At 39.6% G+C, this 24699-nt stretch overlaps 3 protein-coding genes across 5 annotated transcripts; 2 read left to right on the top strand and 1 right to left on the bottom strand.

Annotated features, from left to right (window-relative positions):
• Positions 1 to 3706: 3706 nt before the first annotated feature.
• Positions 3707 to 8206, bottom strand: LOC135639759 (KH domain-containing protein At4g18375-like). The gene is made up of 8 exons (XM_065153642.1): positions 8102 to 8206; positions 6646 to 7243; positions 5637 to 6062; positions 5284 to 5541; positions 4917 to 5183; positions 4706 to 4761; positions 4112 to 4186; positions 3707 to 3934 (listed from the first exon to the last, which is right to left on the bottom strand). The coding sequence occupies exons 2-7, from the start codon at positions 7225 to 7227 to the stop codon at positions 4138 to 4140; spliced, it is 1638 nt and encodes a 545-aa protein (XP_065009714.1). The 5' UTR covers positions 7228 to 7243; positions 8102 to 8206; the 3' UTR covers positions 3707 to 3934; positions 4112 to 4137.
• A 4646-nt stretch (positions 8207 to 12852) lies between these two features.
• On the top strand, positions 12853 to 19444 carry LOC103987487 (polypyrimidine tract-binding protein homolog 1). Of its 3 annotated transcripts, none has more exons than XM_009405807.3 (10): positions 12853 to 13277; positions 14983 to 15192; positions 15967 to 16029; positions 16109 to 16182; positions 16258 to 16353; positions 17289 to 17346; positions 17416 to 17520; positions 17597 to 17678; positions 18189 to 18301; positions 18786 to 19444. In XM_009405807.3, exons 1-10 carry the CDS (start codon positions 13092 to 13094, stop codon positions 19152 to 19154), a joined length of 1356 nt encoding a protein of 451 aa, XP_009404082.2. In that variant the 5' UTR covers positions 12853 to 13091; the 3' UTR covers positions 19155 to 19444. The 3 variants fall into 3 exon arrangements, with proteins under 3 accessions (XP_009404082.2, XP_009404083.2, XP_018683239.2); XM_009405808.3 differs by having other exon boundaries at positions 18189 to 18254; positions 18786 to 18929; XM_018827694.2 differs by lacking the exon at positions 16258 to 16353.
• A 2510-nt stretch (positions 19445 to 21954) lies between these two features.
• LOC103987486 (expansin-A15) lies at positions 21955 to 23933 on the top strand. The gene is made up of 4 exons (XM_009405806.3): positions 21955 to 22457; positions 22530 to 22660; positions 22729 to 23041; positions 23229 to 23933. Coding segments are annotated over exons 1-4 (753 nt in total). The 5' UTR covers positions 21955 to 22455; the 3' UTR covers positions 23536 to 23933.
• Positions 23934 to 24699: the final 766 nt, after the last annotated feature.

Genomic DNA, 24699 nt, shown 5'->3' with positions numbered 1-24699 from the left:
CCAAAGGTTAAAAAAGGGCCCTTAGCTTCTAGAGTTCGATGCTTTTCCCAAGCCAAAGAAGGAGCATTGGGATTGATACCCCCTCCTTCCCAATATGTTGAGATAAGCAAAACGTATTCTATCACAACTCCTTCCCGCCAAGAATCAAAGTGCAACACCAATAAATCCATTTGAGAGCATTTGTCAAATGGCATCATCGAGTCCAATTCCGATTATAGAACCAATTCCTGTCATTCTTCAACCCATGTGATAACAGACATGTCCAAAGGTTAAAAAAAGGCCCTTCGCTTCTAGAGTTCGATGCTTTTCCCAAGCCAGAGAAGGGCAACTACTGATTGATCGCCTTTGTTTGATGTGTTCAATTCAATAAAATACTTCCTACAACTAGACCAAAGCTACAAGGCCACTCACTATAGAAGCTAGAAGTCAAGAAGCCTAGCCTTAGCCTATAGTTTAGTGAGGGTTACTTCAAGTATAGGTTAGTTGTCGACCTAACCGTCATGGTCATGACATGTTGATATTCATTCAGTTTACAAGAGGAAGAGATTACCACAAAATCCATCCATAAACTGACACCTCGATTACCTTGTCACCAAAGCGTCATGACTCTTTCCAAAGGTGACTCGTCATCTCATCTCGAGTGGGGGGCCCAAGAAGTTGGAGCACATAGGAATATGTCGTCAGTACAAAAGTCGCTGAAGAAGAAAGCTCTTCGAGCTTCCCTTCATTCGCTTTGCGGGAGTCACACACACCACAACTGAAAGATAGAGGGCCCTTACTACCTACCTAACCCTTCGCTCCGAGGGATCGTAGAATAGAAAGTGCCTTATAATCAACTCAAGAGAAGGGAAGGGGCCTATGTATTTGCATGACCCCTGCAGATTTCACCTTGCCAACACCCGGAGCCAATCCCCTAACGATCCTGCAACCACGCCGCCGAACGAGATCACTTTTAACTGCTCATCACCGCACTCACCTTCCTCGGGTTACTAACATGAGCGTCGAAGGGACCAGGTCGAAAAACTTCTCCCGATCTTAGTCTTCATGTAGGTGTCATCTCGAGTGTTCAACGCTTCCACCTCGAAGGCACCTTGGACCAAGGATTTGAATATCGTACCATACTCTCCGGTGCGTGTGGTACGTACCGATCCGCAAGCAGACCGACACGCGGATCGCCCGGTACCGGGTGGTATCAGGTATTTGACCCCGTATCGGGCAATACGAGACTGTACCGGGTGATAATGGTCGAAATTTCAACCGTTATCGATTTATATCAGTTTTTAAACGGTCGATTTAAGCCCTTTCCTCCCTCCTCTTTCAATCCATTTCACTATCACACTCTCTTAAACTCATTTTTACTCACAATCTCTCTCTTATTCTCACATTTTTACTCTCCTAAACTCAACAAAATAACGATTTATGAATTGGATCAAATTTAGGAGACTAATTTAAGCGGATTAAGAGAAAGAATTTTTTAATCAAGAGGTATGATACAAAGCAACAAATCAGTAATGAAAGTAGTAAGTTTTGACATTCACCAATACATACCTCAGGAGTTGCCTCAAACACATGTAATTCACGACGATCAACCTACGACCATCACCACATTGATTCACCAATGGCATACGATGTATCAATACACTGTCCTAGAATCAATTTCAAGATTGGGTCCGACAAACATATCATATTGATATACAGATACATAAGATTGAGAACCCCAATCTACTACCCGTGGAGGCTCGTTATTCGTTTTGATGGTAGAATCAGGTATATTTACACATATGATTACTTAATTCATTTGAATCTTAAAGTTTAAGTTGTATACAAAATAATCTAATAATTTCTGTAAATAATTCAATATTAACGGAAGAACGATCCGAAACGGATCGAAATTGCGAACCTTGCACAAGGATACTACTCAAAGCCCGAAAAAGATATGTGGCACTATTATTACCTAATTTACATTAGTTTTGCTAAAACTATACAAAATGTATATTTATTTCTAACTTAAAAACCCTATCCTAACTTTTTTTTTCTATTTTTCAAGTATTTTTGGAGGATTTTATGCCTATTTTCGACGTATCACTCGGTACGTCGCACCGTACCGAGCAAAGCTCGATACACCAGTACAGTACGAGATTAAAAACCTAACCTTAGACAACCATATGCACTGGGTCAGAACCACGTCAAGCCAACCAGAAAGTCAATGTCATCTTCTCATAACACATATCATAACATATTGAGAATCTAATTAGAATCGTTACAAGCTCCTTGAATGAATATGTCAGTACAATTGTGAAACCACAGCAAATCTAGTGTAGTGACATTATGTGCTTAAAAAACAAAATGCGAAAGAAAATTGATAGTTATCTGGTTCCAAGATTTGATATGTGAACAAGAGTATACATGTAATATGTTTGTATTAAAACGTTACAACTACACAACAAAGATTCTTGATGAGATTTTATTACAAACTTTACGATAGCATCATCTCAATCCAACTGAAAATAGTACATAAGCAATAAAAAAAACATAGTAACTTAGTAGTAGAAATCTTGAAACACGATTGTTGTGATGCTTGATGAGATTTCATGACACTAGAAAAGCATCGACCTCAATTCAACTGACATATGTATGAGTGCAAAAACAAAATGCAGCAACTAAGTAGTAGAACATTGCAATTACAATAGTTTCAATATATAATTTGTGGGTGGATAACATAAAAAAATTCACCTCTACTTAGTATGTCTACAAATCATGCAATTAAGTAGAAGCTAAATATTTTCATAGTTTCTAGGCATATGACTAATCTTTAGATTCAAAAACACAAATGCATGCAAAAAACAAAAATACATCATACAAGATTCTATGCATGCACATAAATGACATGGGACAAAAGATAAAGATGACAAGATAAAAATTTATTCTGCATATAATGCATGCAGAATTAGAACGTTGTGACTATACCTTGCCAAAACTTGCATATTTACCATTCTCAACATCATCAAATCAAGCAAAATGGCATAGTTTGCATACAAGCCAGAAGCAATAGCAAGGCATGAATAATTTCCTACCTTCCAGATAGTTTCTTCATTAAATATTCAAGATATAATTGAAATTCCCTTGAAAGCCTTCGATATCAACCTGAACATAGATGAGCTTGCAGACATCAACACTGATTTGAAGCATGCAAAAATTGTAAATGGCAAATCCATGAAACCCATCCCTTGTGAATTTATAATAATTCCTAAAACACATTCTTTTTCAAAAAACTTATAAAGGACATGGATTCACAAATTTAAGTCAAATAGTTTTACCCAAAAGTCTCCTGCATTTCATGCATACAAGGTCAATTGCCCATCCCTTGTGAATTTATAATGGTTCCTAAAACACATCCTTTTCAAAGACCTTACAAAGAACTTGGACTCCTGAAGTTAGAGAAAGTAGTTTTACTCTCAGTCTTCCGCATTTCATGCATAGAAGACCAATGCCCTCGAACAAATAAAAGTTTAAAGACAAAATTATGATTCAAACAAAAGAGGTAATGAGAGGACAAATGTTTAGTGTTATCACAAATGATTCAGAAAGAATGCTTAAAAGGTTTCTATCAAGCAAAACACTCAAATACTTCCCCAATCATTTTAGGATCAATATCACTTCTACGTTATTGGCAAGCTACTCAAAACTTACTATTGAGACACTTGGGTTCAAAAGTACAAGAAGTCATAAGATTCTGAAGTTCATACAAATGCTTCAAACAGAACGCATGTCCATGACAAAGCATATGTTATTTGGTTAAACACTAAAGGTACATAAAAAATCAAATGGTGGATTATGTTCCATGTAGGCCATAAGATCTCAAACTCTGTTCATCTGGCTTCTGGTTTAGGCTTGAGGCTTCATATAGGTTGGCTCCAGACTTCTCAGACCTCAGCTGTTTTAATAGGATGGAAAGGCAACAAAGGTTAAAAAATCAGGTGCATTAGAAGTCTAATATAGGTGGGGTTGGTAGGTAAAAGACAGGAAAACGATCAGAAATGAATCGAGTTATATACGAAATTTTAAAGCCAATTGTTGCAATCCAAAAGATAAGGTAAAGGGAGCAGTCTACCTGTTGGACCTAATTCATTGGGGATACTAGTAACCATGATGTTTCCCATGGGAAACAGGCTTTGGACCAGATAACCTGGTAAAACAAGCTACTAATCAGGGATCAAATAGAGAAGCATAGAACAGGTAGTAGACTACTAACACATTATAGATAGATGGTCAAAAGCACCAGAAGGAAATATTTACTCAAGGAAAAAAAGAACTGCTCTTATTAAGAATAGTAGTGATGTAGTAGGTGAAGGCATCAAATTTCAATGACTTACTGTGCTCCTAGGAGTTCATTTTTATATTAATTTTGAATTACATTTTGATAATTGTATTTAACAAGATTTATATATCTAAATCTTCTAACATATATATTTTTTTGTTAATTTAGACATTTTTTATATTTTTTAGTAATCTTTTTTAGTTAAGGTCAACCCACCAATCCTTGATCCAATACCAAATTGGAATATCAGAAAAATCCAGAGCTCAAATTAATAATATAAGCAAGAATTGGTTCCTCTCATGATGTTTCTTCATATTATCTTCATTCTGAATTAAATTGAGGACATTAACGACACTAATTTGTGATAACATATTAAGAGACACTTACCCAGCACTGCCAGAGCGGGAAGAGTATCCACTATATGCACCATAACTACCACCTCTCTAAAAAATGCAGCAAACAATTCAATGGAAGTAAAAAAGGTGGTCATTTAGTCAAACTACTAAGAGAAGAGTTTCTTTCAGCCCTTGGGAGGTTGAGATAAAGGTAAAAAGGGAAAAAAATTAAAAGCTAGAGGTTGGTAAAAAGAGAGCATTACCTGAGAACCCCCATAGCTGCTGTAATTATTAGATGCAAATGAATCACCTGAAGGACCATAAGCACCAGAGTATGAATATGTACGGCCATGCAACTTATTATCTCTGCCTCCATGTCTTGCCACATCAGGAGCATCCATTGGCAAAGGATGGTACGGAGCAGAAGATGGAAATGCAGATAATGCACCCTCCCTTTCAAAGAAATTGGCTTTAAGACGTGTTGTTACTTGTATAAGAGCATTTCTAGCAATATCAAGCTCTCCACAAATCTGAACAAAATCAAAATTTAAAATCAGGAAGAATAAACTTTACAGTTAGTCAAAACATAGCAAATACCGCCATTCTACTTATACTAGGCGAAGTAAATACCTGAACCATCTCATCATCTTCTGCAGCAACTTTTGGAAGATTTTCCTTTGATAGTATCCTTATATTTGCTCGTGTGCTTCTCCTCATTTCAGATATAATGGTCCCTCCTTTACCAATAAGGCAACCAATACGTGAAGTTGGTACAAGTAAGCGGGTAGTATATGAAGGTTCACCAGATTCTTTTTCAGATTTTTCACTACATCTGGATTGCAAGCGTACTGCAGCATCTATCGCAGGAGAAATTGGATCTTCAAAGAACTGAAAGGCACAACAAAAAAGTGACTAAAATCTAATGTAACCTCAGTTGTGTGTGCATATAAACAACTACAACATGAGAAATACAAGCTTCTCACCTCTTTCGATGAAATTAATATTATGCATTCATCTTCGGATTTGGAACTGTCTACTTTAATAGATGCACCAGATTCTTGTCTAATCTGCTTAATGATGACACCACCTTTACCAATAACCCCCCCTATGTTGGCAGCAGGACACAGCAAACGTAAGCTGAACTCCTTGGCAGAACTTTCATCACGTGGTGGTGGGTATAAAGATGGCCACTCCCCTACTGCATCTCCCTTGTAGCCTCCATAAGAGCCCATCAATGGACCCAAGCCCACAATTGGTGCACTGTTATTCGGAACCCCAAACTGACCAGCTACTGGATACACTTGAGGTGTACCAGGAACAAGCAGATGTTGGGAACGAGATGGATTATCATGTAGGCGTGATGAAACTTGAAAAAGTGCCTTCTTTACAACTGAAGCCTCCCCAGTAATCTTAAAAAAATATGAAAGCTTGATTAGATAAATTACTAGCAAGATTTTTAAAAAACAAAAAAAGGTGAAGGCATACTTGCTTATATTTCACAAAGAATTAAGAACATATCCAGTCCACACCAAACACAAAAGTCAAGGCATTCACCTTCCAATAAGAAAAGGAGAAGAAACTTACGAACAATAAAATGTATTTTCTCACATGAAATTTTCACGTGATCACGGCAAAAAAGAAAGTACTATGTAAATGATCAAAAGAATGCAAAGTGTATCTATTTATGGAAAATCAGAACGTTGTGGTCAGTCCCATTAACATGTACGATACAAGTACTAATTAATAGAAATCATGGAGTTGATCAATGAAAACAAGGCAATCAGATGCAACTTAAGGAAGAAAGTACCTAACATGATAATTAGATAAAAATCATCATCGATGAATAAATTACATGTGTTCTGTATTTATAACAAGCCCTAAATTTTCAGCTTCCTACCATGAGATTGGAAGGGATTGATTGCATCACATAAAGATTTTCATTTTTTTTATCTGCCAATAAATACAGCTCCTATTAGCAAAATTGCAACAGACCTGGAGGAGTTCATCACTGCTAATTGCACATGCTGGTAGATGGTCATTCTTAAGAATGCGTATCTGAGCACCAGAGTCACTACGAATACCTTGAATAATTTGTCCTCCTTTACCAATGATGCATCCAATCTGATCAGATGGCACAAGAAGGCGAAGGGTGACTTGGGTGGTATCAACATCTGTATCTTCCTCACCCATCGCCTCATCATTTACTAGCCTCTCATGCACCTTAAACAAAGCATCCTGTGCGGGGCAAACATTGTCACCAGTATCTTCAAACTTATTGGTTTCTTTGCTAGTACTAAAGATGGTTATGACTCGCTCTTCACAACCTGGTAGAGTCTCCCCAATCCTGATCTTGGCTTGAGTGTCAGACCTCAGTTGCTTCACAATCTCCCCACCTCTCCCAATGATACTCCCTATCTTCCTTCCAGGACACAAGCACCGGTAAACAGTATCATCAGGCCCAGGAGCATAGTTTTCTCTATCTTCTCCAGGATTTCTTCTCTTGCTTCCTCCATTGTCAGTATACTCTGAGTTGGAGTGGGACCTTTTTCCATAGCTGTTTCTTTGTCCACCCATGGTTGAAATCCCACTTCTGCAACAAACATTTGACGTGAAAAACACTAATTTCCATTAAGAGCATCACGAACACATTTACAGACAACTACCCCCCTTCTTTCCAACCAAAAAAAAAGAAAAAAGAATGACATAGAGTGTAAGCAAGAGAAAATCAAGACATGTGGGCAAATTAATAATAGACATGGATGCAAAGCCAGACTATGAATATCCCATTCTAGAACCATAATGACAGAAATAACACCAAGAAGTTAGTTGATAAATATGATACAATGATGAAATCAAAAAATAAACAGACTATATGTATATGAGACAATGATGAAAGTCATTGAACATGAGATAATGCTATAGCGCAAACTAACTATACTATCAGAATTAAAACAACTAGCATAGCCACTTGGAAAATATTACCCTCTTCTTCCAACCTTATTCATTTCCCTCCGACCCTGTGACTGTCAATCGACAAACAAGACTTTAGCCGAACTCTCTGTTCGAATGCCGAACGTACGAGCATCTTACGCCCCACCACCGATGCCGCACAAACATCTCGCACCCCATCGCTGATCCCGCTCTACTAAACAATCCAACAATCGATAAATCCCGACCTTCTCTATAAAAGATCATCCACCGACAGATAAATTTACCAACAATCCAGCCCTATATCAGAACAAAATATCAAAAGATCCCGCAAGAATCCGCAACAAATCAGTCTCCGGCCACATAATACAGCAAAAATTACTAAACAATCGACAAAACGGACCCATCAAGTCGAGAACCCCCGCGCCCTAGCCACCATCCCCAAAAAGAAGAGCACGTAGAATAGCAAAGCGAGATTACTGGATTTAGTGAAAGGATTTAGAGAAGAAGATATGAGCACCTGGAGATCTTTGATCGGTACTTACAAACCCTCCTCTTCGGTCGCCCACAAACCCTAGAGATGAAAGCACCAAGTCCCAACGGATACGGCAGCGAGATTGGCGTGTCAAGGGCATATATATATATATATATATATATATACCGCTCAGCACTGTCTTTTCCGATTTGGATCCTAGGGTTCTGTTTTTATCATTTAAAATGACAAAAATGCCCTTGATTTTTGGACACATCATCGATGTTAATACTTTTATTATTTTTCTATATTAATGTATTATTATATATTACCTGATCATAATTATTTAAAAAATATAAACTTATATTAAATTATATATATATATATATATATATATATATATATATAAAATAAGGGAAGAAGTTGTTGATGTCTTAATCATATGGTTTGAACCCATATAGACAAAATTATCTAAGGTGCATCCAAGGTAGAAACGTCAAACTCCTGATGTATCACCTGCATGAATATCGAGATCAAAAGTGGTTTCCCAATCCGATCCCTTCGACCCCCAAGTTAATAACTCATGGTGTATGAGCGCAGACGCAAGTAATAAAAAAAAGTAAGCTCCGTGTTCATTATGTTGGTGAGAAGTTTTTATATTTGATCATAAATGGGTAAAATATTTTATGAAATATTCTATGACGAGGCAGCCTCTAACTGCTTCTAATGGTCTCCTCCTAGCGTCTTGTCCACATGGGTAACAAAGGGATAGCTGATAACCACATACCTTGGACACTTGCCCACATGAGTAGACGTGTGAAGGGTCACATTCGTCTTCTCTTTCCACCATTAACACCATATAGTGGTTACATGTCGAATGACAATTAGCTAACAATGTACTCCTTATTATTCCCTCCCCCTCCCTCTCCCTTAAAAGCATGTTTCGGGACTCTCTGTCATTGGGGTCCAAAGTGCAGTGTCTCGTTCATCCGATATGTTGAGTTTATACTTCTACGATCCATTATCGATATAATGGCATGTTTAGTTTGCTCAGTACGTCTAGTCCACTTGTTATTGTTGGATTCGTATGAAATCGTGTGTTGACTCCATCGAATAGGTATCGGATTCAAGCAAGATAGAGTGGTAGTGTGGTTCGATAAATTTCATAGTTAGGGATCGAAGTGCCCTCTCAACCAATGATTCGATGGGTCTAGGGCACTCTTGGGATGTCAACACCATATCAAGTCGGGGAACCTCGACGTGGTCTGGACCTATGTGCGTAGAGTTATCCGAGGTGCCTCCAAAGTAAAAACAACGAGCTCTTGAGGTATCACATGCATAAAGACCAATGTTAGGAGAGGTTTCCCGACTTGGTCTCTTTGACACCTAAGTTAATAACTCCAAGTATATGAGTGCAAATACGAGTACTCAAAAAAAGGTAAGTCCATTATTTATTGTGTTGGTGACAATCTTTTATATATAGTCGTAAAGTGGTAGAATATTCTATAAAATATTTTATGGGGAGGCAACCTCTATCAGCCTTCAACAACCTGCCTTTGGCCTTTTATCGACATGGGCGACAAGGGGGGTAAACCATAATTACCTACCTTAGATCCTTACCGACATCGGCAAACTATTGAAGGATAAACTTTGTCTTCTCTTAACACATTGGACACCATGTGATGATTATGTGTCATATGATGATTGACTGATATTGTACTCTTTATCATTTGCGCCCCCCCCCCCCAAGCGTGCTTCGTGGTTCTTGCTAAAGGGGTCTGAAGTATGACATCTGGTATAGTCAGCACGTCAAGCTCGTACATCTTTGATCTATTATCGACCTGGTGGCATGTTTAGTTTGTTCAACATGAGTTTGCCTAGTACATCTTGTCCATCTGTCATAGTTGGATTCGTAGGGATCCTCTATCGACTCTATTGACTAGGCCTCAGATTCAGATAGGATAGAGTTGTGGTGTGGTGTGTTAAATTCCATTATTAAGGACTAAAGTGCCCGCTTGATCGACGGTTTGATGGGTCTCGGGCACTCCTGCAATGTCAGCACCATGTTGGGTTGAGGAATTCCGACAAGTGCTAGTGTCGACTATGGTGGAATTTGTGATAATGACTAAGTTAGTGGCATCGTTTATCGGGCTAACTAGGGCAAAATTAGAGCGACGATCTATATCATGCATGTTAGCATCTTCACTTACCAAGTGAGATTTAAGAACACCTCAATAAGAACAAGCAGATGGTTCGAGGTCATCTATGAGGGTGAGAGACTCAGATTGTTGAATATATACTAGTATTACATCAACATTTTGCTAGTTACATGTGACTTATAATCCGATTATGTGAGTTATGACATATGCGATATACTACGCGATCTATTGAGTTATTATTATTATGATATTTTTTCACTTTTTATTATATGATAAATATATATTGTGATGTCATTGAATCTGTATAATAGGAATTGGATCATGATGAAATCATGACAGTGAGACCAATTTACCTATAAGCATATACCATAAATATTCTCAATCATAGGTTACTTAAGAGGGACATCGAGATAATCGGACAAACCGATGTGCTATGCTCTCATCCATATGATTGAGGCAGTTGGTCTCATAGCTACTTATGTTGGAATACTAATAATATAGTGTAAGTGCTCATTGAAGAATGAGTTTACTGAATGATTTACTTATGGAATGCTAGTTGCCTAATAATACATTATCGTTAAACAACAATTTCATACTCCTAGTTGTGTATCTGGTACTTAGACTTAAGAAAGTAATGATGCTCTATTTGAGTACTCCACTTTTTAAGTCATAACTTATAGGTTTAGAGGTTCCAGATTTAATACAATTGATCATTGGAAGCGATAGCTAACCTTACGAGAGTAATTAGATGTCAATAGAGGATCATACACTCTTAGTATCATAGCAAGAATATCCCATGTACTCTCACTCAAGCAAATTCTTTGCCATGGTCGATCAGATCGTGATGAATCTGATAAGCATAAGATTCAGACTAAGAGAAAATGAGTCTACTGGGAGACATCGATTAGAGTGAGACTTTGATAGTGTCATGCTCGGTATATGATCTATGGGATATTAGATAGACGAGGGACTACAAATACATTAACTAACAACAGATAGGTCCAATGAATTAGATCTTGTTATACCGTTTATGGATTATGGTGTAGTAGCATAGTATGTCCATAGTCTATAAGTTGAGTGAATTATTATGGGGATAATAATTCACTAAGTCTGAATGAGTTCTGACAGGTGAAACTTACGACCAGCTCAGTATTCGACCTAGAGGGTCACGCACATATGATGGATAACACAACGAATAAAAGATTGGATATGTGATATCCAATAAGCCCCCTGTTTTAATAGATTCATTGGGTGAAACCCAATAAGAACTTAAAGCAAATATTTAAATAGATATCCAACGTATAATATGCTATTGGAATTTGATGAAGATCCAATACTCAATAAGGCATAATCCATTAGAGTTAAGTTTAGAAAGATCTCTGTAAATAGGAGAGGGACCAAAGGGTCATAGGCTAGATTCATTTGGCCACCCGTCTCCTATCATCTCCTCCCTTTTTCTTCCCTTGCCACTAGCCCCTACTTGGGTGTGAAGATAGTAAGAAGGGCTGGCCCCTTCTTGTTTTGTTGTTGTGTGATGGTACGCGAAGGCGAGAAAAGAATGTGCCACAATAGGAGGTACACCGCTGCTTCATATATATTATGTATCATCGTTGGAGAGGAGTTTACGATAGCTCCTTTATCCATGGACTTGGATCTACAAACTAAGAGATATATGATCTTCCATATGTGAGAACGTCTCATATATTTTACGTAGTTTTTGGTTTCATGAGTTTTATACTCTCAATCGTTGCACAACGATTCAATATGATTATTTTGGGAAACCATTTTTATTTTTATTTTTTCGCTACGCATGTGATACTCTCTCCCCAAGGTTTTCCAATATATTTGTGCTAAGGTGGATGTGCTTATGTGCGAAAAGGGTGACTGTTACCCTCTTAGGTGAAAGTATTATGTGTCGAGGGTAAAGTTTCTCTACTCGAGCATTCTTTAAGATAGTCAACGAGCGATTGTTCATACAATATCAGACCCTCCTTTTAGTATAAAAATGATGAGGGAAGAAGTCGTTGATGTTTTGGTCAACTCAACGTAGTTCGGACTTGTGTTCATAGAATTGTCCAAGGTGCTTCCAAGTTGGAAACGTAAAACTCCCGATGTGCTTTCTGCATGAAGACCTAACTAGTACCTTAAAGTGTACGAGATGAATATGAGTAATCAAAAAAGGTAAGCCTTTTTGTTCATTGTGTTGGTGAAGAGTTTTTATACCTGGTTATAAATGAGCAAAACATTCTATGAAATATTTTATAAAATGATAATTTATAACCACCTCTAATAATCTCGGTCTATGTGCGTTATAAGGGAGAGAAACCCGTAACCCTCTATTTTGGACTTTGCCCATGTGAGATCTTTGTATTCTCATTTTATCTTAGATATTATATGACGGTTAAGTATCATATGATGATTGGCTGAGGATGTTCTCTGTAACAATATGGATAAAGTTTACCGTACCCAATATCGATTGTATATATATATGAGTTCGGTTTGAGCCGATCATTAACCCAATCACCAATGGTTTGGGTCGAGTCGAGTAGTAATTCATTTCGGCTGGACTCCAACCCGACTCGGACGGTACTGAACCCGTCCGACTCGTCGCTTATATGATGATGGGTTGGGCTTCATTGATGAGTCACCGACCTCCGAAGACAACCCCAAAACGGAAGCCATCGAAGCTTTCAATGCCTTTATTCCTCGATAAGCTCCCGCAGCCGCTCAATCCTTCCTCCCAATACGAGCCCGAGCCCTAGCCCTAACATTCCGAGAGCAATCCCTCGATTCGTCCGGTTGCGGCTTGATCTCAATCGCGTTGGTTGAATCAAAGCAGAGGGGATCGGAGGAGCGTTTGGACAAACCCTAGGTTGCTGATGTCTTCTTCATCGGGACAGCCGCAGTTCCGGTACACGCAGACGCCGTCGAAGGTGCTGCACCTCCGGAACCTGCCGTGGGAGTGCACGGAGGAGGAGTTAATCGAGCTCTGCAAGCCGTTCGGCAAGATCGTTAACACCAAATGCAATGTCGGTGCCAATCGCAACCAGGCCTTCGTTGAGTTTGTAAGCGTCGGAGCCCAATTTCTTGACGTGTTCATCGGTTTTGGAATTTTATGCTGGAAATTTTCTCAAGAACGTCGCGTTTCGAGTCGTTTCCATCTTGTTTCATCATCTTTTTTGGTTTGGGATAGAACAGATGTCTTGGATGTCACACTACATGTAATTCTTCTCGTGTGTTCGATTTTCAATTCGCTATCATCTGCGTGGATTCTTGGTTTTAAATGAGCGATCATTTTTATCTTAGCCCCGGAATATTCTGCTATTTACCTAAGAACTAACAAGATCTGCGTGGATCTTGATCTTAGTCGCGAGACCCTGTTCTCAACGGAGCGTGAAAAGGATTCTTGACTGATAATAATTGAAATTTTTGCAAGAACGTCGAATTCAATATCGGTTTGATCATGTTTTTTGGTTGGTTACTTTTTGAAAGGAACAGTTGCTTAATTTTTTTAGTGTGTTTGATGTTTGCTTCATTGTAAGCTTCATCAAACTATTCTCTGACTATCGGAATAAGATTAAATTGGTAGGTCTTTGCTAATCTGCTAACTGCATGCATACGACTCAAGTCAGTGAGCAGACCTCTATTTTACAAATGATAAAAAGGTGAAACCTCTTCTTGTTGCTTGATTGATCAGTTGGTTGAGGGCATGCCTTGCTCCTACTCGACTGATTCTTGCACGTGGTTGATATAAGTTCATTGTAGACTTATTGTGTATGCTTTAAATATAATGATTCTTTGTGGTTCAACCATTTCAATAATTTTGCAGTCAATTTATGAAGGTCTAAAACTGTTTTACCTTTATTTCTCAACTGAGGCTTGTGCTGTCCTGTCTTCTGGTTATGTGTTTAAAGTTTAATGGTGCTGATTAACTTTATTATTGAAGTGAAGCTGCTGATATTTGCTAATCTATAAAATGTAAAATTTGATCATGTTGCTTTGAATTTGTCTTGAAAGCAATATGTGATGGTGAGATGATTCTTCCCTCAATGACAATAGAGAATGCTTGAGAGCAAGTACACATTCAAAAGATGTAATTTGGTCAAAGTTGAATTGCAGAACCATGGTTATTGCACCATTAGCACCTGGAGTGCAATTTCAAATTGAACTATGATCAAGAGCTGCCTTTCTTTTTTCTTTTCATTCTCTATTCTAAATACTCTAACTGGAAGCTTTGAGTAAGAATTTACAAGGGCATGTTTCCTAAAAGAATGCTTGGTGTGATTTGTTATCCCTTCTCAAGATAGTGAATTTCAAATCCTGTGTAGAATATGTATTATTTGCTCCAACATTTTATCGTCTCCTGCGCATGCTTCAGAATTTTTCTTTTTTCGCACATTTTGCATGAGTTCAGTCAAACTAGTGATTTGCTGTCTAACTTTGGAGAATCAATTATCTATGTGATTCATCTGGTTGCCATTTTGGAGCTCTGATTGCTCTGGAGCTTTCTGTTCTAGTTAGTATCTTTCCATAAAGGAAATAAGTTGTAAGCTACATTTTTGTTTTCCTTGGTTTGGTTTTAACATACTATTGGTAGGAAGGTGTGAAATATTCAGTTCTTAGATGACATTTTTGTTGTTCCTTGAGAACTTGTTGCTTTTCTTGCTTAACTTATTTGTTGCTTTATTATAATTAGCTTGCAGAAAATTGCATCTGAGTATGGGAAATGTAATGGTCTAACCTTGTTGTTGTCATCCTTTTTTTTTTCAGGCTGACCTTAATCAGGCCATCTCAATGATTTCATATTATGCCTCTTCATCAGAACCTGCACAAGTTCGTGGCAAAACTGTTTATATCCAATATTCAAACAGGCAAGAAATTGTAAACAATAAGGCCTCTGGAGAGGTTGCTGGGAATGTTTTGCTTGTTACTATAGAGGGTGTCGAAGCTGGTGATGTCAGCATAGATGTTATCCATTTGGTAAGTTCTGTAACTGTCTGAGACTTTTCTATAAATTCCTAATGTTGCATTTAAGATGGAATTCATTCTTGTTTTTTTGGGAATCTGAATGGCCTTGAAGATGAAGAGATACGAGGGACTTTTTGATGTAATAAATGTATGTTGAACTAATTTTGTTTTAATCCTTTGACTTCTAGTAACATACTGAATGGGTTAGCAGGTCCATGTTAACACGGAGTATATCTCGTTATCAGCATCTGCATTCGGAGAGATACCATGTTTGTTTTGCTCTCTCTTTCTTTTGACTATTCTGTTCTGAGTCTCTGAATCTTTGCGTTGAATGATTGTTGATCTTTAACTGCTTTTTTTATCATCATCCTTAAGTTGTAGGTTACTCAGTTTGTATATGAAGCTGTATTTGGAGGTTAAACTTCCATTCTTTAGGATTTTGATTTTTCAAAACTTTAGATATTTCTTTATTAAGTCAAATGTTTCTTTTTTTAATGATGTAGTGTTGTTACTTTTCTGCTTATCAAGGATAGTTATATTTGCCTTTTACATTTGATCTGCTATCTGGAGGCAGTGAATCATGTGGTCATGCATGATGAAGTTCATCATATAAAGTAAAAATTGTTCATATATGTTGCCACTGGAGTTATGATGCCATGCATTGTCTGACAGGTGCCATCCTGCACTTACAAATAATTTCATTGATTTCCATGCAACCTAATGTCATTTGATGTTTGAAATCTTCACAATCTAGTTTGCTAATGTTCTTGTTTTTCTGTCTATCAGGTGTTTTCTGCCTTTGGATTTGTTCACAAAATTGCTACATTTGAAAAGGCTGCTGGATTTCAGGTCCTTATATTTTTCCAGCTTTTGTCAATTGTGAATTTACGATTGTAATTCATCTTAGTGTTCTGCACATCTTTTATAGGCTTTGATCCAATACAACGATGCAGCAACTGCTTCAGAAGCTAGAAATTCCTTGGATGGTAGAAGTATCCCGAGGTTTCATTGGTTTCTCACTTGAACTCTTTGGAATAATCAATATATTCTCTTTCTGATGGTTTTTAGGATTTACAGATACTTGCTTCAAGATCATGTTACGTCTTGCCACCTGCGGATTTCTTTTTCTGCACACACGGATTTAAATATCAAGTTTCAGTCTCATCGCAGCAGGTCTCTACTTGCAAGCAACCTTGCTAGACATTATATTATTATTATTATTATATACTTCTGTTTATCTCGTAATGCATTTTGACCATCTGCGAACCAATTTTGCTGACTCATCAAACTTTTTGGATAAGTGTAACTGGTTGTCTGAGGTTTGAAGCCAGCTCTATATTAAACTGATAAAATTTCTGTATGTGTTCGATGGACTCAAGAACATGTTAGGACCCTGTTATCCTCATATGCACAATTATGCATTATAGAGAGACTATGATTGCCATACAACAGGATGGTCATCCAACCATATATCAATTGATCTTCCTGTTTCTTTAGTATAGGTCTGATGGGGTGCTCCTGCTAATCTTAAACCTTGTGAAGCCTCCATTTTTAAATAGTCAAATGCTGCAATTATTGTACAGATTAGCGTGTTCATGGTTTACTTTCTAAATTTAGCAGAATACAACGTATTTGAGATTATATCTCGTATGAAGACAAAATGCTTGACTGTTCATCAATTAGTTTATTCACTTGACATGCATTTTAAGAGTGTATGACAAAAATAGGTTATAATGTCAGTAGATATATGACAATGTCATTGTGAAATGCCATTACATATTCAAACTGAAAAAGAAGTTTAGGCGTATATTAATGTTTTGATACATGATCTGAATTTTGTAGGTGAAATAATCCAGTTGTGATTTATTTTGATACATGATCTGAATGTTATGGCTTGTTGTGGTTGTTTTAATCTCCATTTATTTATGGGAAGTGCTAGCTAGGTGTAGTTCTTATTTGCATATTTTTTTCCTCTGGTGCATTCTATGTTTTACAAGGTTCTTAGTGTTGTTAATTTTTGTGTTCTAGAATTCTGATATAGATCTATCAGTGAATTTGTGTGTATTATAATTGTAAAACTTGGTCTGGTTCCACGTAATATCATGCAGGGATTACACTAATCCTTACCTTCCTGTGAACCCTTCTGCAATTGAGGGTACCTTGCAGGTTTGTTTCCACATTGCATAATCTTTATGGTTCTGATTAATTTTCATTACTAATGGTCATTATCTTCAGCCTGTACTTGGTCCTGATGGGAAAATAAAGGAACCTGAGAGTAATGTGCTTCTTGCATCAATAGAGAACATGCAATATGCTGTGACAGTTGATGTTCTTCACACGGTGAGATGTTTCTTTCTATCCATGTCATATGTGTTAAATTACGGTGTGATATTCACTATAACTTATATTTAATCAGGTATTCTCAGCATTTGGTACTGTTCAGAAAATTGCAATTTTTGAGAAGAATGGTGGAACACAGGCTCTGATCCAGTATCCAGGTAGGAACTGTCTGCCAAACTATATTTGTGCTTTTCTTAACTGAAAGCAATTTATTCTGTGCTTTTAGTACTTTAAAGTTTTAGGCATGCTTAGTGCCCTGATTGTCAAAGAACTATGAATTTTGCATTGCTCAAGCTTTCAGTCTCCTCTACCCATTATCTTTCTCCATTCTGTCACACTCTGCTTGGAAAAGGTGCCATATTGGGTGTGGTTAGAAGGTCTAAAATTAGAATTGAAGATTTAGTTTCTTTTTTTATTATTTACATAGCTATTTGCATCCTACTTTTCCTTTATTACTGGACAATCCAGGTTCAATGTCTTTTCTATTAGTTCTTGTCTGGGAAGCATCTAGATCTTTTTCCCCTTCTTTTTGTGGTAGTCCAGTTAATCTTAGACTGCCCAAATATTTTATATGAAGATGCAAGGACTTTTTTTTTATTTTCTTTTCTTTCAACGTATTTTGATGAGGCTGCTAGAATATTTGATACCATTATCCATTTTCCCATCAGATGTGACTACTGCAGCAGTTGCCAAAGAGGCTTTGGAGGGACACTGCATTTATGATGGTGGCTATTGTAAGCTTCATCTGTCATTCTCTCGTCATACTGATCTCAATGTAAAGGTACAATTATGGATTTTTGGGTTATACAGGAGCAATAATAACTGAGTAAATCTCTTAGGCATTTGACTCTCTTTTCATTATTTTAGTTTTTATAAGCAAGAAACTTGGAAATCTCGAATAATAATTGTAAGACACATGGTGAAACATGCCCATATTTTTTTTCTGACATTTCAGAAAGAAAAGCATGATAATGAGAATAGTAAGGATGATCTGGGCCTTTGACCTGTGAAAGCCCAAGTGATCTAACGTGAAGAACATAACCCTCTCCTTGCTTTTGACCATCAAACTTGTTTTTGATTCCAGAAAAAGCCAAATCTTAAGCAAAACCAGATGTCTCTCTTGTTGAAAAGAAACACAAAAATGATGCCATCAAACTCTAAATCACTGACAATCCCTTAGTGTATGCTTCTTGTCATTCCATTTTCTCATTTTTCTGTTATTGGAGTAATTTTTCTTTTTTTCTGTCTACATGCATTATGTTCAGGCATATAGTGACAAGAGCAGGGATTACACCATTCCTGACTCTGGGTTACTCACAAATCCACAAGCTTCGTCTGTGCCTACTGCTTCCACCAGCTGGCAAACTAATCCTCAAGCTGCAGGAACTTATGTTAGCAGTGTTGGACAGATGCCAACTTGGGATCCAAGTAAAACAACCTTTGCATCAGCAGCTGGAACATTCCCGGGCCAGCCATTTGTTCCATCTGCTGGTGCCCCGTACCCAACCTCAGGCTCGCTCCTTACTGCATCTGCTGGTTATCCTCAAGTTTCACAACAGATGTCCCAGTATGGTAGCCAGCCAAGGGCTGGTAGCGGCGCGCCATATGTTGGGCAGCCTCCTAGGTATTTCTAGTCCACTCTATCTTTCCTGGCAATCTCTTTCTTGGTTCGCTGTTGAACTGATAAAAAAATATGCCGAGCTAATGTCAGCTTGCCCTTTGGGGCTTGTGCACCATGTCATTGAATTTCACTTCGGTTACTTGTGCTGACCTGAATGGGTCTACTTTATGTGGTTTCTAATGTGTTGTAATGCACAACGTGTGGTTCTTCTCATCAGAAAAGCATCAGTAGATTGAATTGAGGTCTTCATTGAAGTCCTTGTGCCGGACCTAATCTGGAAAATAAAGAACAGTTAGTGCATCAGGTGGTTAATGTTTTGATGTGTATTGATTTCTTCCCCTCTCTTGTTTCTGTTGGTACTTCATAGTTGGGGTTTAGATATCAGCTATTGATCTACTCCAAATTGGTACCCCTCTTTCAACAGGTCCCTGTTATGTATATATATACTTTTATGTTTGGATGCATATGCCTAGTGGATTCACAGAACACGCAGGAAATAGGTAACCGAATCGTTATTGGGGTGACTCATTTTTTCTATGCATGTATCATTTAGATTCATTTACAAGCATGCGCACAGTTGTCTCATCTACTACGATGAAACAGGGAGTAAGTGCTCGGGGCTTTTGTCCAATGATAGAAAGTTGAACTGTCTTTTAAACTTGTAGGTATCGAATCCTTCCTGTCATCTCCGAAGCCTGCTCCTCTTTGTTCAAGCGCCCATCGTACCGTGGATTGGCTTATTACTTTTGTGAAGCTTCGAATCTTTTGCTCTGTGATAGCAGCAGAACAGCTACAGAGCCGATGCACCCTCTAAATCTGGACAGGCATGAATGCTTCTGTACCAAGTGGCTTTCAAGTAGTTGAAAGCTGCACCATTCCGCCAAGAATCTTCCTCCACCATCGATGTGTTCGACGCGGCAATCGCACGTTCTCGTTTGAGACATGACGCGATGCCTATTAATTGCTGATGCTGCGAGATCTCTCCCACCCCCCCCCACCCCCCCCCCCCACCCAAGAGTAGCTCGTACAGTCCTGCTGAATGGGGAATGACACACTATGAGCTTACAGTCCTGCTGAATGGGGAATGACGCACTATGAGCTGTGCCACACGCGTCTGCAGTTGATGTCGACGTCGTTGGTGAATCGGAACGGAGGATACGAGTGGCTTTCGCCATCCATCCCCCACCCGCATGCTTGTCCGAAGCTTTTGTTACCGCGGCATGTGGCTTCCCATGTGCGGTGGGTCGACGCATCCGTTGCCTTATCGAAACATCCAAGCAAGAGCGGCTTTCCGTCGAGCAGTGGTCGAGCATCAGACCTCGAAATTTGGCAGCACACCAAATCCATCGTTTCTCTTCTCTTCACTTCCTCGACGGAAGTCAAAAGGGAAGTAACGTGCGTCACATGATACCGACGACTTTTGGGGCCTGATGGGAGCCTACAACTCACTGGCAGTGTCCCCACCAACATGACAAGTCGTGGATGTTCTACTGTTCTCGTGTTCTTCATCCATGTCTCCTTCCTCGAGCGCGTGACGTCCATCTCATTAGCTGGACGCACAGCGTGTGGTAATGAGGTATGCCTGCCTTATTACCATCCTTCGCAGACGATACACATTTGTAATCAACGACGATCTCGAAAACGACTGTGCACGAAGCTGTCCTCGATCGGTCGTCTTCGTGCTCCGAGCCCTCCTCGCGACCAAGTTATGATAAGAACATGACAAAGTAGACCTACCTGATCCATGAGGTAACGATCAATGATCCGATCCATCCGAGTAAAGTTCTTTACGTCACTTGAACAGTCGTCGTCTCCTCAGACACAGGGAAAGCCAAATCACATCACCTGAGCTCATTCTCACTATTCTAATCCATCACGACAATCTTGGAAGATTCGCAGCATTCTATTCTTGTTGGCTCAATCATACGACACTAAGGAAACATTTTGAATTAACCATCTGTCCGTAGTTCGATCTTTTCAGGTTAGAGGACTTCTTGGATCATCGACTGCTGTAAACTCATTGACCTACAACTTTTTCTTGACTCAACTGCAGGCAGTCAAAACGAAGAACTTTGGTCAGTAAGAATCGACTTCATCCCTCCCTTTTGCTCATCCCATCTCACCGAATCGAGTGGTTGGTTCTGACGTCGAAAAGTGGTGCTAAGAAGCCCCACCATATCTGTGCAAAGATTCATCTCTCTCACTGACAAAAATCTCTACTGTTGCTTCAAGACTACACACGAGCTCAACGGTAAGTGTATCGCATCCTCATCAAAGAGTAAGCATGAGCATAGCAAAGTGCTCCTCGAGAATGTTTCCGGAGATGAGAATGGTTCCGCAAGCACAAGATCTCTGTGATCTATGTTAAGCATGCTTGCACCGACAGCGAAGTCCCATACCACCTAACTATGCAGGACAGAGATCCATCTCGACTGGTTCAAGATTTTGAGATGCAAGAACATAATCCTGCTGTCAATAGAATTCCTCTGGCTGAACTTTTTCTCTCAGACTCAGAAACAGGGCAGACAGTATGGACCCGAAGATCTAATCAGCAAATCAGACTGATATTATAAAGTAAGATCAAATGATTATCCTTGTAACACACCTTGTGGGAAAGTTAAAGAAAGTGAAAGGAATGGAAGGTGGTGGTGGTGGTTGGAGAAGGCATCATGTAAAGGTTCCAAAGGTGAGAATGTCGGTTTTCGACAGTTAAATCTGATCTGAATTATTTGGCCTTGATATGAGGTATGGATGTCATGGAGTGAGGTATTATGGGAGCTGCACACGCAATTGAATGGAGTTAGACAGCAGTTGGCGTCTTCTTTCATCAGATGGAATACTGAAGCTCGCAGCGTAGGAGAAAGCTGTAGGAAGAAAGGAATCACAACTGGCTTTATCTGTCTTTATTGCCACACTAAATTTAAGGACATTATCTACCAAATGAAAGAGAAATGAAGGGTCCATCGCGCGTGGATCTTGACAACTTTGCCTTCTCTAACCCTAGCTAGAAGACATGATCACATTCCGTGGGTGCTGGATCAAAGGGTGGTCAAGTTGATCTCTCACGGATGACCTCAATCTGTACTGAGACCAAAAATGCCGGTGTGCACTCCAGCTCTTGCAGGCAGCTGTGCTGCTGGTCCCCCGGCGGTGCGAGGTTGTGGCCAGTATCATAAAGTAAGGGTAAATCCAAGGGGGAACCTACCACTTCAAACCTCTATTTATGCCCCCTCGACTCCCTCCCTCTCCCCTCAAGCCAATCAAGCCTTCCTCTTCTCCTCTTGTTCTTCCCCTGGCCAACACTCATTGTCCCAATGTAGTCATCTTTTGCTCATCGTTAACCTCACACGCATGGTGGTCTAGTGGATAACCATTTCTTTTGGTGCAGGAGGATGCGTCTTCTTGGGCTTGCTGTGATTGCTTTCGTCTCGTTGCTCTCTGCTGCACATGGGTATGGAGGGGGATGGACCAGAGCTCATGCTACCTTCTATGGTGGAAGCGATGCGTCGGGGACAATGGGTGAGCTGAGGAAACTAAGCCTGATATCCACGACTTGGATCTCTAATCGGTGAACCTTGGGAATGCAGGTGGTGCTTGTGGCTACGGCAACTTGTACAGCCAAGGGTATGGGACTAACACAGCTGCCCTGAGCACAGCCCTCTTCAACAATGGCCTCAGCTGTGGAGCTTGCTATGAGCTGATGTGCGTGAACGACCACCAATACTGCCTGCGGGGAACCATCGTGGTCACTGCCACCAACTTCTGCCCGCCCAACAGCGCCCTCCCAAACGATGCTGGGGGATGGTGTAACCCTCCCCTGCAGCATTTCGATCTCTCTCAGCCCGTCTTCCTCCGCATTGCTCAGTACAGGGCTGGAATTGTGCCCGTCGCGTATCGCAGGTTGGTCATCCACATCAGAAACCTTCTTCCTTCCATCACTAAAGTTTGGTTTGAGAGTTGTGATGCACGACCACAAACCTTTTACCCTCCTTCGGCACACGTAGTCTCTTGCTCTCTGTTCTTTGTTCACTTTGGGCTTTGGTCTTGTCTTACTCGCTGTGATCTTGATCGTGGACTTGGAACGCAGGGTCCCATGCAGGAAGAGAGGAGGGATCAGGTTCACCATCAATGGCCACTCCTACTTCAACCTGGTTCTGATCACCAACGTTGGAGGAGCCGGAGATGTGAACGCGGTGTCCGTCAAAGGGTCCAGGACCGGGTGGCAGTCCATGTCCAGGAACTGGGGCCAGAACTGGCAGAGCAACAGCTACCTCAATGGCCAAGCCCTCTCCTTCAAGGTCACCACCGGCGACGGACGCTCTCTGGTCTCCTACAATGTGGCTCCTGCAAGCTGGTCCTTCGGACAAACCTTCAGCGGTGGCCAATTCCGCTAAACCATTTCGGTTCGCGGTAAAGATTACATTGCATGGTATATACTGGAGTCTCAGTGTACAATTTAGAGATCAGAGGGGCTTGTTTTACTTCGGCCCTTCGTAGTATTGGTATTGAATTCGTCGTCTAGGCCTTGTATTAGAGGCTTACTACTGCTCTTGGAGAAGAAAAGTTAAGGGAACTGCTTCTCTCTTCGGGCAGATGTTAGCAGCGGTGGAATCCTACTACCCGCTCGGTATCAGATAGGACGAGGGACGGGTGTTTTTGGTGTGGTGTTCTTTTAACTCTGAGAGAAGGAGATTCTGAAGAGAAGGCTCCTTTCTGCTTGTACTGTTGTTGCATTTGCTGTATTAACCATATAATTTATGCTAAGTGGATCTATTTGTTTTGGAAGATGTAATCATGTTTGTTTGTGGTGGTTTACTTTGGATTTCCATTTCAGTGGCCTGAAATGAAGCACACAGATAAAAGTAAGAACATGAACCATAGTTTTGGTTTCAGTAATTGTTCTTGATTTTTTATGTGGAAGGTATGAAACTGATCCAAAGCTTAAGCTTAATGTAATTCACTAGGCTGGCATTGGATTTGGATACTTACAACTTATGATCAAAGCGAATCTGTTGGAGGTGTTGAGGTTTGCAGATGAAGTTTTCAAAGCAGCACTTCTACTGCAATTGATTCTGAGAGATCAAAGAGAGTTGTCGAGCTGGTAGATGCAGGTGCTGATGGAAGGACTTGTCTTTCACATCTAATAATCCAAATGAATCCTTAAGAAATAGAAGTTTCCGAAATGAATATTATCAGAATCACAGGATGCAAATGGTCAGCAGTTTCACTCCAAAATTACCTCATAAATATTTCCCTATTCAACCATTTGATGTCTTGGAATTAATTCTCTTACATTTCTTTTGTGAAAGAAAGTAATGAGATTTGGAATTTGGAAGATGAGAGATGCTTTGATCTCTTCTCTCCTTTCTCGACTACATTGCAGACACTAAGCGACTTCTCATTCCTGAACTGGAACCCAACTTGTGGCAGTCAACAATGGGAGAAGATGCTGAGGTATCTGCTCACTGTCCATCCCAGTTTGGAACTGCGAGAATTAAAGAGGACAAACATGTCTTTATTGTGGTTGGATTGGTGAAGAAGTTGGTAGAAATGTTGAG

Source organism: Musa acuminata, chromosome BXJ3-6 (assembly GCF_036884655.1).
Source record: "Musa acuminata AAA Group cultivar baxijiao chromosome BXJ3-6, Cavendish_Baxijiao_AAA, whole genome shotgun sequence".
Taxonomy (NCBI): Eukaryota; Viridiplantae; Streptophyta; class Magnoliopsida; order Zingiberales; family Musaceae; genus Musa; species Musa acuminata.
This window is presented reverse-complemented; position numbering and strand designations above follow the sequence as displayed.

Excerpts from the sequence above, each read along its gene's own strand:
- LOC103987487 (XM_009405807.3), top strand. The coding sequence starts at position 13,092 with ATGTCTTCTTCATCGGGACAGCCGCAGTTCCGGTACACGCAGACGCCG. Across the intron at positions 16,030-16,108 it reads AAAAGGCTGCTGGATTTCAG|GCTTTGATCCAATACAACGA; the intron begins GTCCTTATATTT and ends CATCTTTTATAG. Across the intron at positions 17,347-17,415 it reads CAATTGAGGGTACCTTGCAG|CCTGTACTTGGTCCTGATGG; the intron begins GTTTGTTTCCAC and ends CATTATCTTCAG.
- LOC135639759 (XM_065153642.1), bottom strand. The coding sequence starts at position 7,227 with ATGGGTGGACAAAGAAACAGCTATGGAAAAAGGTCCCACTCCAACTCA. Across the intron at positions 4,762-4,916 it reads GCAGCTATGGGGGTTCTCAG|AGAGGTGGTAGTTATGGTGC; the intron begins GTAATGCTCTCT and ends TGCATTTTTTAG. Across the intron at positions 4,187-4,705 it reads TCCCGCTCTGGCAGTGCTGG|GTTATCTGGTCCAAAGCCTG; the intron begins GTAAGTGTCTCT and ends TTGTTTTACCAG.
- LOC103987486 (XM_009405806.3), top strand. Across the intron at positions 22,661-22,728 it reads CGATGCGTCGGGGACAATGG|GTGGTGCTTGTGGCTACGGC; the intron begins GTGAGCTGAGGA and ends TTGGGAATGCAG. Across the intron at positions 23,042-23,228 it reads GTGCCCGTCGCGTATCGCAG|GGTCCCATGCAGGAAGAGAG; the intron begins GTTGGTCATCCA and ends CTTGGAACGCAG.